General features: G+C 42.7%; 1 protein-coding gene across 1 annotated transcript; it reads right to left on the reverse strand.

The window, feature by feature from the left end:
• Window positions 1-3,234: 3,234 nt before the first annotated feature.
• Window positions 3,235-13,203, reverse strand: LOC114240883 (LINE-1 retrotransposable element ORF2 protein). The gene is made up of 2 exons (XM_089732544.1): window positions 10,707-13,203; window positions 3,235-3,374 (listed from the first exon to the last, which is right to left on the reverse strand). The coding sequence occupies exons 1-2, from the start codon at window positions 13,201-13,203 to the stop codon at window positions 3,235-3,237; spliced, it is 2,637 nt and encodes an 878-aa protein (XP_089588670.1).
• Between the last annotated feature and the right edge of the window lie 4,550 nt (window positions 13,204-17,753).

Consider the following 17,753-nt stretch of genomic DNA (forward strand, 5'->3'; position numbering starts at 1 on the left):
TTTGTAAAGTGTCACCTTGTTCCGAAGGGACATTTTACTCCGCTTACAGATCATGAGGTAGAGTCTACCGAGAATAAAGGCGGCACGGTCACGGACTGTTTTATATGCGGGCGGAATGTCATCGATGCATCCAGGGTAACGCCCAGGTACTTGACCTTCCTGGCCCAGGGTATAGGTTGTCTAAAGAGAGTAATCGGGGGTGTGAGATTCCTCCTCCTAATCCGGGAGGAAATCCGTGTGGAGCTTCCCCTCTGAAATAGCACCGCAGTACTTTTCGCTGGGTTGATGTCTATGCGCCATTTTCGGAACCACTGTCCTAGGGCTAGGGCTGCGCTCTGAAGCTTCTTCGCGATTAGGGACTTGTTTCTACTGGAATAGTAAACAGTCGTGTCGTCGGCGAATAAGGCTAACTGGGTCGGCGGCGACCGGGGAATATCGTTGACGAATAAGCTAAATAGGAGGGGTGAGAGGACAGAGCCTTGCGGGACTCCAGCTGTGAGAGGTCGCGGGGAGGAGCGGGTTCCCTCGACTCGATATCGAAAAGAGCGGTTCGTTAAGAAGTCCCGTATGATGAGCACGAAACTATCCGGCACGCCCATGTTGAATAGTTTGAAAATCAAACCGTTGTGCCAGACTTTGTCGAACGCTTTTGCGACGTCGAAGAAGAGAGCTCCCGTGTATAACGGTTTTGGTCGATTGAGCCCCACAAGAATGTGCTCCGTGAGGCGGTGCACCTGTTGGACGCATGAGTGATTTGTACGGAATTCGAATTGTTCATCGATGAGAATGCCCTTGGATGAGACGAAGTCTCTGAGGCGTTTGTAGAGCAGACGCTCATACAGTTTGCCTAGAGACATGAGGAGGCTAATCGGGCGGTAGCTCGTCGGATGATTTTTTGGTTTACCGGGTTTATGTATGCCGATAACGTCCGCTTCTTTCCACACCGCGGGAAAGATACAGTTCGTCATAGCGGCATTGAAAATAGATGCCAACACCACGATGAGTTGGACGGGTAGAAGTTTAATAACGCGGTTGGATATACCGTCGGAACCGGGAGCCTTGCGAGGACGTAGGTCTTTGATCAAGTCTTTAACTTCCATCGGGGTGACGGGTGGTCACGCATCCGAGGGTAGCAAGGAGGCTCTGCGTTCTACCTCACTGTCTACTAATTCTACATGAACAGGGTCCACGGATTGAGTGCTGGGCGTGCACTGGGTTTGCAATGTATCGGCCAGCAGCTCTACTTTTTCGTCATCATCGAACGCCGCGAGTGGGCCTGAGGGGGCTACGAGGGGGGGCATAGTTACTACCGTATCCGATTTGAGAGTACGAGCTAAGCGGTAGTAAGACCTTTGGGAGGGCGCGAGTCCTTCTAAGAAATCAGACCATCAGGCATCTCGGACTTCGGCGATGCGAGACTTTACGTCGCGTTGTAGGGCACGCATTCGAATACGATTTTCCGCGGTAGGATACCTGTCGTAGGCGCGTATCGAGGCGTTCTTAGCTCTAAGGAGTTCCCTAATATCGTCGGACAATTTGAAGCGGTGAAGGAAGTCCTCCGCTACAACTTGTTTCGATGACCTATCTAATGTCGAGGTGATGTGTGACGTTAAGATGTCTATGGCTTCAGCGGTATCCTGAGGAGACGGGGTAGAGTCCGGGTTAAATGGGAGCGATGGTGAATCAGATTCAGCCAGGCTGATGCCCAGCGTGTGCCAATCCACCACAGTCCTCGTGACGGGAACGGAATCGGGGGCGCGACCGAGCTTCATAACGACGGGACGGTGGTCTGAATCTAACTCTGAAACTACTTCGATCGAGTGTAAGCGCAGAGTTACGTTTTTTAATAACGCTATGTCGAGTATATCCGGGCGATGCGCGATATTTAGCGGGTAGTGAGTCGGGGTTAGCGGAGCGACGATATCGAAGGCGAGATCATCGACTAACGCGTCAAGCCGCCTGCCATTCGGGGTTGTGGTGTGTGAGTTCCACCTGATGTGTTTACAATTTAGATCGCCCGCCAGAATGACAGAGCTCCCCATACCGAGCAGCGCATCGATATCACTGCTTAGAACGATCTTATCCGGTGGAAGATAAACGGACGCGATAACGATCGGCGCGTGTCCCGTCAGTGAGATTCGGCACACTGATGCTTCGATATTAGCGAGCGCGGGAGGATCGAGCGGGACGCAATGCAGGGCTCTTCTATAGTAAATGACGGTACCACCACCACGGGCAGAGAGCCTGTCGTTCCTGACCATGTTATAGTTCGCGATTTTAGGGTCACGGCGCGCGGGCTTAAGTAGGGTCTCCTGCACTAAAAAGATATAAATTTGATGGTCACGCAAAAAGTCAGAAACCTGATCACGTTGATTTGCGAGACCGTAAGCGTTAAAAAATCCTATCGTTACGGATAGGGGCTTTATTCTACTTATATACGCCATTGATTACCGGCGGAGTGAGGGGAGGACGTACGTATTTAATGACGCGTATACGTCGGCGTATTCCTGCACAACGGCGATAAAGTGTTGTGCAGTGGAGGCAGCGCGAATGGCGTCGCCCAAAGCGTTAACGCGCTCAAAGTTGATCGACTGAAAGAAGTCGATCGCTAAAGCGAGATTTTCGGACGCGGTCGGAGGGCAAGTCGCGGGAGAGGGACAAGTCGCGGGGGCGGGACGAATCGCGGATGAGGGAGTTGTAGCCGTGTTCGTGTACGGCAGCGGTTTCGCCCAGGCCCAGACACTGGGCACCGCCGCCGGAACGAACACTGGCTTAGCCTGCGACGCAGAGGGTGCCGAGGCTTTGATGTCTGGGCCGGAAGCTCGGAGGCGGTTTTGGCGGGCGACGCGGCGATTTATTTTCGGGGCTCGGGGGCATCCGCGGTAATTTGCGGGGTGACCCTGTGTTCGACACAGGACGCAGCTAGGCGGTTCCGTCGCGGTTTTTTGATCGCGAGTGCATAGGGCCGTGGCGTGATCGCCTAAACATTTGACGCATCGGGGGCGCGCGTGACAGTTACGAGAAGAGTGCCCGTACAATTGACAGTTATGGCACTGGCTAGGAGTGCCTTTTTTATGGGGGGCTTCGACAGCGATACCAGAGAGCCTACAGGCGGTCTGTGTGTTAAAGATTTTCTTACCCTCGGGGGTAGGCTGGAGAGCGACTAGAACCATATTATATGGCTCCCTACCGCGACCGGTGTGCATACGGTGCACAGAATTCACTGGTAAACGGCTAACCTGCAAAAGCGGGACTGTAGGGGTTGGAGGTGTCTATATGTGTGCGGGCCGCGTGAGCGAACGCCACACTAGCGTAAGTCATGACGGGCCTTATGCAAGTTTTGTAAAGTTTCACCTTGTTCCGTACTTGTGGTACTGTGAACCCAAAGGGGAATAAACCAAACATGCACTCAGATTCGAAGGATGGGACGGCTGTTATACTTACGTAGCACAATTGAGGCCCCTAAAGTGGAAAAAGTGGAGGAACGTAGTGGACAGTGAGCTAATTTCTAATCTTTAAAAAATAAGCAACTGCTGTTTCTAGGTTAGCTTTTTGCGAAACAGAAAATTAGTCTCACCAGAAAGAATGGTTTCTGACCCGGTCAATTTAGAACCGTTTCGTAGGTAGTATCCGGTTATTCTAGACTTTGGAAGGAACATAAATTTTTATTTAAAAAATAGGGTCGACATCACTGTTCATAAAATGAACATGATAATCTCGGAAATGAAAAACAACGATCTAGAGTTTCTAGAGAGATGTTGTTATGTGCGTGCATGCATACAAACACGTAAAGAAATAAGAAGGCAACGTTTCCGACGAGCGCCACGGCGTAATATACATAGTATGTAGGTATGTATGTTTGTGTTATAAATTTTACGGGCACGCACAAGTGTTTGCATAGTCACAAGGAATCTTGTTAGCTATACCATACGTTATATTACACATACATATGTGTATGTATTGCGTTTACATTATTACAACACACATAAACTTTCTCAACTAAAATAGTCTCGTGTCCTTTAAGTTTCAGCTCGTTCATCGGGGGAACAAAATCGAAATTTGTATTCAGTTAAACATAAACCGTTATGGCGACGCGATATCGTAAATATGTTTTCCATTTTAGCTCCTAATTAAAAGCCATTTGTGGTATGTGTTAATTTTAACAAGTAAATGCACGAAACCCGTTATTTGGAATTTATTACCAATGAAAGAATTTATTACTAATGTTTCATGTGGTATTAGACAATTCTAATACCACATGAAACATTAGAGCGCATTCGTTATTAATAAACCGTGGCTCGCGGGGGGTCTCACCCTGTCGGTGAAGACTACCAAGACTCCTTTGTCGTTACTTACGATCAACTTAAAAAAAATACTTTTACTTTAGTATAGTTTCATAGAAACGTTTTGTTTTAATCTGGAGATGATCTGGAAATAATTTTTTTTTAAACTTTGTCAGGCGTTTGATAACGGTTTGATAAGACCGCTTCACCGTCCCGCCATGGCATGGGATATGAACCACGCAACGTTACAATGCCCATTAAGCCATTTTAAAAAAAAAGCAATAGTTTTTGTCTACCAAACTCTTCTGGATGTCCAATAATCTCGGGTCAACCGATGAATTGTGAACATCAAATAGTTTTTTTATTTAACATAAAGTTATTGGGCGCTGCTACAACAAACCCCAAGTACACAATTGAGCGTGGGAGCAGTCGGGTGGTATTCACTAATGGCCGCATCAAATCATCTTATTACCTTTGTGTAGTTGTCATGATTTTTTGCGTCAACACTACCGCTTTTCACAAAAGACACATTGTGTACATGAAGAGTTCCATAGCAACAGGTTATTTATAGTCTTCACAGGAAATGAATTGATACGTTTTGGTGATATCACGTTTGCATTCATTTAAAACACGTTAATTTAACGCTTCGAACTTTATAAGAAACTAGCTAGCCCGGCAGACTTCGTAGTGCCTCAATCGATAAATAAAAGACCTAAGCTTTTGTTTAAAATAAACTTAAAACAAAAGGAATCTGTCCGACGGGGGACACATCAAAGGTAAAACAAAATTATTATTTTTATTTAATTCCAAGCATTTTCATATTTATCTACCTTTTAAGCATTCTCTGGACTTCCACGAATAATTCAAGACCAAAATTAGCTAAATCGGTCCAGCCGTTCTCGATTTTAGCGAGACTAACGAATAGCAATTCATTTTTATATATATAGATAGAAGAAGATATTTACAGTACTTAACAGGAATATTTGTTTTTGTTAACAAACATTGCGTAGTCAAAGTAGACCTAATATGTACCGAGCTTCAAGACCGAAGTGGGTGATGTAGAAATACTAGTTCGCCAACAAATTCTGGTCCATCATGAGTTGAATCTTTTAAAAGGGCACGATTCCTGGAAGCATCTCCGGAGCGGTCGGAGGCTGATCTGGGCTCACTGGCCATTGTGGCGCGCGGCTAGTTTTGATCTTATTGTTAATGGGACGCCAAGTTTTTATCAATAGCACTTGGAAAAAAGGTATCATAGGGCCCCGGCAGAAACTTTTCTGACCTTTCTGTAGTAAAATGAATATATATATATGTACGTTTTTCGAAGAAGGTTTTATTTTTAGTCGTAGATGTATGGCTTTGTTGTTCAGGAATGTTGGGGGACTGTCATACTTAACTTTAATGGAAGTCTCGCAAATCAAAGTCTAAAAATCGGTGTTACTATTTTGATTTTACTACACTAAAACTACTTTGAATTTTCTAGTTTGGTATAGTATAATAATAATTCATATATGTATGTACTTAAATCATTTTTGGGATAGTAGAAACATCCGTAATTTAAACACAAAACACTTTTGTCTTTATTTATACTTTAGTGTGAAGGCGTCAGTTACCAAAGGCTTCAAGCCAGGTAATACGGGTACATTGAGCATTATGAAATGAATCTTTTGTTCATTATTCATTAATCGCATTCCATTTATCTGCACGCCTTTGTATATGTATTGGAGAGGAAAGATAATGAAGGAATGCACCTCCGCGTACCACACACGAAGTAATGACAAAACTGCTTAGACGATAAATACATCGAATTCTACTTTGATGATAGCTCAATTGGTTTTCTCGTTTGAGTAGGAGATATTTCTGTGTTATTCGTATCTTAATTAATAATGTACTAATGTGTGCTCCTAGTACCGAAAACAGAAAATAAAATTAAAGATTGCGCGTGCTAGATTGGAATTCGAAGCGATATAGACGGCGTTGAATACACTCAAAGAATATAATTTTATTGTACCAAGTAGACACAAACACGCCGCATTGAGTTGATAAGGTTTTTTTTTTAATTCCTTAGGGCTATATTTCCCATCTCGTTCCGAGCTGAGTATAATGAGTGGTTGTTAAAATTATGAATGGAACGTCTTCCCAGAAATGTGACTGTGTGAGTGCACTAAGCCAGGCGTACGTGATGATACGTGTCAATAAACGAACGCCGAACGCACACATGGGCCCGGTTCAGTAACGTCGTAGGTCGCGGCTCATGTTCGGAATTCGAGGAGAAAGATTCTTATGTAAGCTAGAACCGAACACAGACTAATTAAGAATAGAATTCAATTAAACTTGATTTATAATATGCAAATTACAAAGATTAATTTATTACCTCCCTTATAATATCTACATAAAATTTTAGCGTAAGCTAGAAATAAATAAACGAACTTAATAGAATATTTTAAGGTAGCTTTGCTTTAGCTTTAAAAATCATAAACAAATTATTTTTACAGTTATATAGCTCTGTGCAACGGAGAAACCATCTTAAAATCGTCCGTTAGCATGCTTTGTTCAACAAAAGGTACTTATTTAGGTCTGTCATTTAACTAAGGAAGCGTTAACAAACATTTCGAGGCAATTATTACAAAAAAATGTAATCGCTTTCTTTATTGTACTTGATGGGCGGAAGAGCTCATGGCCGACTTGAGCGAATACCCGACTAAGCGGTTATCGGAAACAATAGACTACACAATTTGATGCTGAAAATCACACTGACATATGAGTTCGAAATCACAATTTTATACAATAGCCGCTGAATCATCCTTCAAAAACGAAACAGAACGAATAACTGCTTCATGGCAAAAATTGAGGGAATGGTGGTACCTAGTCGTTTCGGATACTACTCACATGGAAGAGCAAAATATATGTATGAATTTATGAACGGAATTGAACCAATTAGTTTTGAACCAAGAGTCCATTAATAAATCTTATTTTTAGTTTGATCAATGACTTGCGGCGTTTTAATCAATACGGACGACATCCGGTGCAAGCGCAGTTTTGTTCAATAAGCGCCGGTCGTACGATAACTAAACTTGTAATATTATCCATGGGAAGACGAAATTATGACCAACCTCGGTAGGCCTGGGACACTTCAACGAGAATGCCGCCGCTGACCTTCAGACGCGGGTCAGAGACCTTCATTGCCTTCCAATAACGACTAACAAAACGCATCGCTTCGCAGCAAAAATATGCAGAATTGTGGTTGGATATGTCCTTTTGAAATCTATCAGTACCACGCAATTTCCAATCGAAAATAAATTAAACAGTAGATACTACTATGGATAGATGATGGAGAAGTAGCTATGTATACTTTTTTGCGATTATGAATGAACGACCCTATAGGTAACTTGTTTTTAAATAATTACCGGATCTTGAGCTCATACTAGAATCTCCATTAGACTAGTCAAAAAGACAAACAATTCATTAGATTTGCTCGTCCCATGAGCGTTTACTACTTTGTAAGGCGTAATATGCACTGGTGGCGCATATGTATTATGTGTCCACATGGGTAAGTACTACCATCCTATCGAGTCGAAGGAACCCGCTCCTCCCCGCAACCGCTCACGGCTGGAGTCTCGCAGAACTCCGTCCTCTCGCCGCTCCTATTTAGTTTATTCGTCTACGATATTCCCCGGTCGCCGCCGACCCAGTTAGCTTTATTCGCTGACGACACGGCTGTTTACTATTCAAGTAGAAACAAGTCCCTAATCGCGAGAAAATCCAGAGCGCAGCCGTAGCCCTAGGAATGTGGTTCCGAAAATGGCGCGTAGACATCAACCTAGGGAAAAGTACTGCGGTGCTATTTCAAAGGAGAAATTCCACACTAATTTCATCCCGAATTAGGAGGAGGAATCGCACAACCCCGATCGCCCTCTTCGGCCAACTCATACCCTGGGCCAAGAAGATCAAGTACCTGGGTGTCACCCTGGATGCATCCATGACATTCCGCCCACATATAAAATCAGTCCGCGACCGTGCCGCGTTTATTCTCGGCAGACTCTACCCCATGATCTGTAAGCGGGGTAAAATGTCCCTTCGGAACAAGGTGACACTTTACAAAACTTGCATAAGGCCTGTCATGACTTACGCGAGTGTGGTAGGTATTCGCTCACGCGGCCCGCACACACATAGACACCGTCCAATTCCTACAATCTCGTTTTTTCAGATTAGCCGTGGGAACTCCGTGGTTCATGAAGAACGTCGACTTACACGACGACCTGGACCTCGAGTCGATCCGAAAACACATGAAGTCAGCGTCGGAACGTTACTTCGATAACGTTATCCGTCATGATAATCGCCTTATCGTTCCGATCCGGGAGTAGGTTCATTCGCGAAGCAGCTGCTCTTGAGTTGTTAGGTCTCCTTCGGAGGCGCTCGGGCAGCTATTAGCAAATCTCACCTCTCCCTTTGGCTGAGCCTTTGCTCGCCCATCTGTTCTGGTGAAATTGTAAGGTCTCAGGACCACCAGTAAACCTTCAGTCATTAAAGAAACTATCATCCTGCCTACTTCTGCCGCGAGTCATTATAACTTGACATGACACGAGGCGGGCGACGACCTTCAAGTTCTGATGACTATGGCTCGGTCATCCATTTAGTACAATAATAAATTTATCGTACTACCGTCCTGCGTAATTCAGTTCCGAAGCAATCTAATGATACTGAAACTTCGAATAATACACTACGGCGAAACATGCAATGCCTGCGTACACCGATTTACAAAACAAAAAACGCTAACGAGCAATTTTCACGATAAAGTATTCCTCAAATGATTTTACAAAAAAATCAAGGAATAATCAGTAGTTGAGGCAATCCATCGTCTTGTTATAAATCATTTGCGCGGCATTTTAAGGATAAGTAGGCTAGCATACAAATGATACTCCAACATCATATCTCAAAGTGAACGATTATAATAATATGTATTCACGATGCCCAGACTACTGTCATGTAACCAGTTTAACGTACTTATTAAAATTTCGTTAATAATCAAATAGCTAAGTGTTTTTTCAACGAAATATTTCCATTGAATTACGTTATCGTTCGGAGATAGCAAAATCTGGCCCATTACAAGGGCTCGAGTGGGCAAAGGCGAACGCGCCGCCGCCGCACGCATTCTCCCAAAAAAATTCCAAGTCGAGTAACATAATATTTCCCAAGCAAGCTTATATTTATTAGCGAGAGTCCCGGCCGGCGCCGCGACATCTCTACTTCTCAGAATCGAACGTCGACGTGTCGGCTTAAAGCCGTTACATCTATGAAAAAACAATATTTATGCCGACGAAAAAATCGGGATACGAGTTGTATTTATCTCGGAACTGTGAGCTATGCGCTTTTTGTTCGGGCCCTTGTTACAAGAATCTGCAGGTACCGCCCGGTGAGTGGAAAAATCCTAATTTGTTAATGACACCCTGGGCGTGGTCATCAATACTTGTTAGCAGGAAATATTTAGGGGCGGCCCTCCATTACCGCAAACCTATTAAAAATAACATGGTACTATAGATAAAATTACGTAAACATTTAAAAATAGCAAATGTATAAATATTTTTTTATAAAAGTACTAAACATGATGGCCATAGAATTGGTACAATTAAATTTTGTTGGGGCACCGTATCTCTCAAATCGCCTACGCGTTGTTCCCAACCTTCAGTCATCAATGCATTAAACGGCTTTTTCCGTTCAATTAATTCCTAAAGTCAGGTACCAAAACAAAAAATGTATAGCTACAGGCTGATCTGGGATGCCGACTCTTATTCATATATTGTACAATTTACATTGCTGACGTCCATGAGCTACGGTAATACCTCTACATCAGGTAGGCCGTATGCTCGTCAACTTACACGGGCAATAAATAAATAAAAATCTCTTTTCTCTTTTTCTCCACCTTATCCCACTATGTGGGGTCGGCACAGCTAATTTTTCTCTTCCATTCTCTTCTATCAGCCGTCATCTCAACACTCACTCCTCTCTCTCTCATATCGTCATTCACACACTCCATCCATGTCTTCTTCGGTCGACCTCTTCCCCCTCTACCTTGCACTACCATTTCCATACATCTCCTAGTCACATGCATCTTCTCTCTACGCATCACATGTCCATACCACGCTAACCGTCTGCTCCTTAATTTGTTGTTTACCGGGGCCACTTTCAAACTTCCTCTGATATACTCATTCTTTATCTTATCCATTCTTGTCACTCCACACATCCATCTCAACATTCGCATCTCTGCCGCATGCACTCCTCTTTCATGCTTAACTTTCGTCGCCCAACACTCAGATCCATACAGCACGACAGGTCTAATGATCGTTTTGTAAATTTTACCCTTGAGCTGAAGGGGCATTCTACGATCGCATGCTGTTGCAGAGACCTGTCGCCATTTCATCCAACCAGCGTTTATTCGATTTGTGACGTCCCGGTCTATGTTGCCGTCGTTCTGGAGTATAGAGCCGAGGTACTTGAAGTCGGAGCAGACTGGCAGGGATACACCATCTAAGGCGATTGGCGTGAAGTCTGAAGAACCACCAAAATCACAAAACATGTGCTTGGTTTTTGTTCGACTGATCTTCAAACCCACGTTTTCCAACCTTTCTTTCCATTTTGCCAATCTCCTCTGTATCTCAGGCCCTTCCTCTCCAACGAGAACAATGTCGTCGGCGAACAGCATACACCAAGGCGCCTCTTCCTGTATGTCCGATGTTAGGGCATCCATTATTAGGATGAACAGGTAAGGGCTTAAAGCTGATCCCTGGTGTAAGCCTACCGCCACACTGAACTCGTCGCTATCGCCAGCTGCGGAGCGTACGTACGTACTAGCTCTACCGTACATAGCTCGAACAAGCCGTTGGTATTTCCCTGGCACTCCTTTCACTTTCATGCTCCACCACAAAACCTCACGGGGAACCCTATCATACGCTTTTTCTAAATCAACAAACACCATGTGCACATTTTTACTTGCACGGCGATATTTTTCGCACAATTGGCGCAGGCAAAAAATGGCGTCCGTTGTACTGCGTCCCGGCATGAACCCGAATTGGTTTTGTGATACCTCACTCTCATCTCTCATTCTTCTCGCTATCACTTTCTCCCAAGCTTTCATACTATGTGACATGAGCTTTATTCCTCTATAATTGTCGCATACCTGTATGTCACCTTTGCTCTTAAATACAGGCACGAGTGAACTTTTGCACCACTCGTCAGGCATGGCCTCTTCTTGAAACAATTTATTGAAGAATAAAGTCAGCCACGTGCATCCATCTGCTTTCAGAAACTTCCACACTTCTATTGGAATACCATCTGGTCCAATAGATTTTCCATTCTTCATATCTTGTACAGCCTTTCGTACTTCTTGCATACTTATTTCCCTTACTACCCCAGTATTTATTGGAACATTTTGCAGTTCACCACTCCAGTCATTCTCTTCATTCATCAACCTTTCAAAATACCTCTTCCATCTATCTCTTATTTCCTCATCATTTGTTAACACTCTTCCAGCACTATCTTTCACGCACTTAATGTGGTTAAAATCTCTTCCATCCTTCTCTCTTGCTTGGTGTTTTTGTCCTTCAGGTCTTTCTAGTGACTCATACAAAGCATCCTGTGCCTTGGCCCTGGCAATAGCTACAGCCTTTTTTGCTGCCCTCTTGCTCTCTTTATATGCTGTTTTTAACTTCTCTTTCGTCACCAAATCTGGGAAATCTGTGTTCTGGAATTTCTTAAAGGTCTTTTTCTTTTCTTTAAGCGCTTTTTGAACGTCGTCGCTCCACCACCAAGTTTCTTTATCTTTAATTTTCTTTCCCGTTGACATTCCAAACACACTTTTTGCCACATTCCTTATGCACTCAGCCATTTCATTCCAACATTCATTCACCGTTCGTCCACTCAAATCTTTCATTTCTATCATTTTATCTACTACTTGTTTTCTAAATTTTTCACCACATTCTGTGTTCCCAATCATATGCCATTTTATTCTCGGGACCGGTTTGGAATTGCTTGTTTGTTTGCGTATGTAATGCTTAGAGTCCAATACTAATAAACGGTGTTGAGGAGCTAAGGATTCACCCGGGATAATTTTGCAGTTTTTAACAGAAGTAATTTTATGTCGTCGGATCAAAAAATAATCCACCTGGGTGTTGCAGTTTCCACTTTTGTATGTTATAAGATGTTCCTTGCGTTTAGTGAAAAATGTGTTAGCTATTGCTAGATCAAACGCCAAAGCAGCTTCCAACAACATTTCACCTTCCTCATTTCTAGTACCAAACCCATATCCTCCATGCACTCTTTCATATCTATCATTCCTTTGTCCTACATGCCCATTGAAGTCTGCACCCACATATATCTCTTCTGAGTCAGGAATATCCATCATCAGCAAGTCAAACTCAACCCAAAACTTCTCTTTCATACTTCTATCACATCCAGATTGTGGGGCATATGCACTAACAACATTAATAATCAAATCATCTTTTATTAATTTCACTAGCATCAGCCTATCATTCACTCGTCTTACATCCGTCACATATTTTTTCAACTCACTATCTAGCATAATCCCAACTCCATTCTTTCTTCCATCACTCCCACTATATAAGAATTTATATCCTTCACCAATCTCTCTACCTCTTGTTCCTTTCCATTTCGTCTCTTGCAAACATGCCACATTTATCCTTCGTTTCTTACATACATCCGCTATTTCTCTTGCTCTTCCAGTCATCGTCCCTACATTCCAACTAGCATACCTCATTCTTACTTCACGAACTCGCGTCTTACGTCGCACCCGTTCCTGATGCGACAACCCTAACCCATTTCCCACAGGTGCCGGGTGCTGCACCTGCGCGTCGCCTACAGGGTACGCCCTAGTCCTATCATTCTCATCATATGCCCTCGTATTCATAGCTGTGAAGGTTTTGGCAAAGTTTTACGACCGGCCGCCTGCCTGACGTCAACCCTCCTTGGGAATGCTTTTGTTGGTAGATTGCCCGCTACCAATCGGGTAAGTCGCTGGATGTTTGCGCTTAAAATCCCCCTGTCGCCTTTTACGACACCCCTGGGAAGATAAGGGGGCGGAACTATTCTTAGCCGGATCCGCACGGTAATAAATAAATAAAAATATTAGGAAAAAATAACTTATGGCCATACTAAATATATCTGTTACGCCATTTACGCATCTTTGAAACTTTTTGTTTATTCGACATTATCGTTGATATCCATGAGTTCCACCCACAAAACCACCTCTTAATAACAGGCAAAACGTGAGCCTAATATCGATTTAAAACAGAAAATAATAATTAAAAAAATTAAACATCCTGTATAGTAATAGATCAGTAGAACGAAACAAGAAAACGCCACGTAAACCCGCCGTGTGAATGCACTTGACACCGTAATAAATGGAAGGCATCGACCAACAAAGGGCGGGGATCAAGGAATTTTGGCGCTTTGACAGCCGACGATAAGCCGATTGTGAGTTGTGTCTGGAAGTAATGTTTTTGTTATGAAATCCCAGAAGTAGCAGATTGATTTAATTGTATTCTCATTCAATTGTATCCGACATATTATAGGGACTTAAAAAAAGACAGTTGTGGTAGACGAAAAAGTTCTTTAGCGTAATCATCAATTTGGCTCAACGTAGACATTTAATCTTCTACTCTGAATCGTTTCTTAAATCTTTTTCGGCAGTTATGCACTAAATTTTCTTTCAAATCAATTGCTGAACAGCGTGTTTTTTTTTTGCTTTTAAATTTATCTTAACACTTTTTGGTATTCGCACTAAATTGCTAGGTACTATCTCCGGAATCGTTTAGCGAAGTGTAAAATTAATATTAATTTCCTCTTTCCTTCAGTTATTTAAGCTTAGGTACTTATAGCTTATTTTATTAACCTATCAAACCGTTTTAAAGTTCTAAGCATAGGAAAATCTATACTCCTACTTTACACGATAGATTCGAACGGGAATAGCATCCATCCGTAGGTTTCTAAGTATACAGTTCAACAACAATAGGAATACACCTACCATTGCGACTCGCCCAACTGTCCTGGTGAAACTGGAAAGGCCTCCGGGCCTCCAGTAATCCTTCAATCCTAAAAAAAGAACTAATTTGATAGAATGCATAAGCTTCGAATTATTATTTGATTTGACAAAATCGACTAGTTATCTAAGAAAAAAAATCACTAATTACATGTATGATGTTTAATTTAGTATTTAGTTTTGACGACCGAGTTAAGGAGCTTTTTTCAACGCCCTAGACAAGTCCAAAGAACGGGGCACCATTCTTGCTGAATAATTCGAAGTGAACCTTAATCCACAGTATCAGTCCGCTTAGTTCCACGCTAGATCTTCTAAGCAGGTCGCGAACCCGTCCTCGATTCCGGGTAGGTACTTACAAAACAGCTGCTCTTGAAGTGTTAGGCCTTTTTTTTTTATTATTTTTTCCGGGTAGATGGCCGAACCTCCTACGAGGTCCCCGCGCAAAAGGGGCGCGCGGGGTATGTGAGACTCAACGATCTGCATGGTGTTGTGAGCAGACCGCGGGCCCAAGGATTTTAGGACCCACCCACTAAACGACTCCCCTGCACTCTTACACCCGACGTCCGATCCCCTCCGAGGTCAGAACCCGGATGAGGTAGGGGGGCTACCGCGGTCAACACTACAACCAGACGGCGCGGCTCACCCCAAGGACGCCCAGCCGACGGAGCCTTCGAGGCGAATCGAAGGCTCTGAAACGTCGGCCGTCTCGGTACGGCAGCCCGTCGGGCCGCCCAGACGGTGCCGCTGGTGTCCCGGAATACCCCGCTGGACCAGAACCAGCCTGCCGGGTCGGGACGCGATACACCGTCGACCGATCGCTCTATTCACTCCATAGCAGCGCGCTAGAGTGCTGGTAGCGCGCCGCGCAGCCTCACCCCCCCTTAGAGCGCTTAAGCAGCTGTAAAAGCTTCCTGGCTGAAACCGTAAGTTTGCGTATCCGTCCTGGCTAAGCAGCAACGTTTTTAGACTAACCTCGATCTTGGTACCTCATAAATCTATGATCATTCCTAGCTTCTTCCTGCGCAGCGTTTCAGTTAGCCAGTAGGCAATTTTAGGTAATGTTAGTTCCACTAGGCAGTGTGCATACAAGGGTGAATGAGCTGCCTAGCATTCAGTGGTCACCGGAGCCTCATAGACATCCCAACGCAACTATCCACCTTGAGATATTAGAAGTCGTCATGGCCTAAAGGATAAGACGCCCGGTGTATACGTGTCGAGCGATGCAACGAACGTGTTCGAATCCCACAGGCGGGTATCAATCTTATAATGAAATACGTACTTAACAATTGTTCACGATTTAGGTACTTCCACGGTGAAGGAATAATATCGTGTAATAAAAATCAAACCCGAAAAATAATTATTTGCGTTTTTTTTTTATTGCTTAGATGGGTGGACGAGGTCACAGCCCACCTGGTGTTAAGTGGTTACTGGAGCCCATAGACATCCACAACGTAAATGCGCCACCCACCTTGAGATACAAGTTCTAAAGTCTCAGTATAGTTACAACGGCTGCCCCACCCATCAAACCGAAACGCATTACTGCTTCACGGCAGAAATAGGCAGGGCGGTGGTACCTATCCGCGCGCACTCACAAGTTGTCCTACCACCAGTAATTACGCAAATTATAATTTTGCGGGTTTGATTTTTATTACACGATGTTATTCCTTCACCGTGGAAGTCAATCGTGAACATTTGTTGAGTACGTATTTCATTAGAAAAATTGGTACCCGCCTGCGGGATTCGAACCGGTGCATCGCTTCAACACGAATGCACCAGACGTCTTATCCTTTAGGCCACGACGACTTCAAAATGTACCTAATTATTGGTTGTAGAACATCTTGTGAGTCCACACGGGTAGGTAAAACTTATAGTTTTACTTATTAATGCGGTTTATAGGAATACGAACGTGTTTTCAGACATATTATACTTATTTTGCGGAAAAAATAGATTTTTTTTAATGAACGGATGGCATTGATTTAAGGAGTACCGGTAAAATGGGGCGTTTAGGGATTGAGAGGCGAATCGGGAAAAAACCGGGAAAATCTTTCGACGCTCAATATAAGTTTTATATTCGTTGCAAAATCTTCCATTTTTTGCAGTTTAATAGTAGAATGTTGAAAGTTCACAAAACAACTCTGAATATGCATGATAATAGCTGCTAACTTATAAAAAATCGCGTTTCAAATTAACTTCCTGTGGTGGTAATTATTTTAGTGCTAGAAACTTTGCTCTCTTTAATTTATTTGATAATAATAGAAGACGACTATGATTTATAAACGTTATTTATTGTTTGAACCAGCATATATATTAAAGGTAAGTCTCAGTTGTTATTGGTTTTAATGTATTTGATTAAATAAAAATACATGTAAAAATCTGTTGTTTTTGGGGATATTGGGGACGTCTTAGGTACAAATAACAACGAAAAAGGGGTCAATTGGGATGAGAATACGTGAAATGGAAACGACCTAAGTATAAATAGGTACAGGTTTGTAGGGTTGTCTATGTAGTTATAACAATATTTTTTTAAATTTGTTGTTAAAAATCTGGTTTATTCGAAGCGAAATTGGGAATAAGTCTTTAGTTGAAATAGATAAGCAATTTAATATAAGTAAGTCGATTTTGCAGAGACATGTAACAAGATCAATGAAATCTCAAGGTGGACAAAAATGTCTAAGTAATACTTAATAAAATATTTAATATTTGTTCAGAGTGGGGGTATTCATCTGATTAATCCATGGAATAACCGACACACCTAATCTCTTAACCCAGATAGAAATATCAGCACTGTCGATTGCACCTATAATTGAGGTGATGTCTGCCATGTACTTTTGTCAGTTTTTAAATTTTTTTTATTGATGATCACTATGTTGGTGCAACTAAATAAATAAATTAATTAAAACTATATATAAAAATAAAAGTAGTGCCAACCCTAGCAAATTTCTCATTTCGTCCCAATTAACCGCAATTTTCGGGTAAATAGGGATTACACCTATTTTTGCATTTTTTGCTTAAACTGGAATGCTAGTTGCATAATTTTAAATTGGACAACAAAGATGCCCCCAAGACTCAATCATTTTGATCCTGATATAGCATTATATACATCAACAACTACCTTAAAATTGCTCATAAAGTTGGAATTTGTCCCTAATCGCCCCATTTTACGGTACCTTGTCACAGGTTAAGGTTTTTAAGGCAACGGTGATGTCATCACCTTGAAAAGCGATGACAATTTCCAATTGCCAATTAATTATTTCTAAAAAACTAGAGTATAACCTGTAAGGATAGCCTGTCAAAAACATATCAAAGTTACCTGACAGGAAAATTGGCATAGTTGCTGGGTTTGTTACTAAGTATCAAAATGTAGTCGAGGGCGAGCTTAGAAACAATAGTAAATAGGAAATAATTAAAACTACACGAGA

The sequence above is a fragment of the Bombyx mandarina genome, chromosome 13 (assembly GCF_030267445.1).
Source record: "Bombyx mandarina strain Sakado chromosome 13, ASM3026744v2".
Classification (NCBI taxonomy): domain Eukaryota; kingdom Metazoa; phylum Arthropoda; class Insecta; order Lepidoptera; family Bombycidae; genus Bombyx; species Bombyx mandarina.

Coding starts and splice junctions, on each gene's coding strand:
- LOC114240883 (XM_089732544.1), bottom strand. CDS start 13,203: ATGAATACGAGGGCATATGATGAGAATGATAGGACTAGGGCGTACCCT. Junction 3,375..10,706: donor CACAAATCGAATAAACGCTG/GTTGGATGAAAT, acceptor TTGGGTTCACAG/TACCACAAGTACGGAACAAG.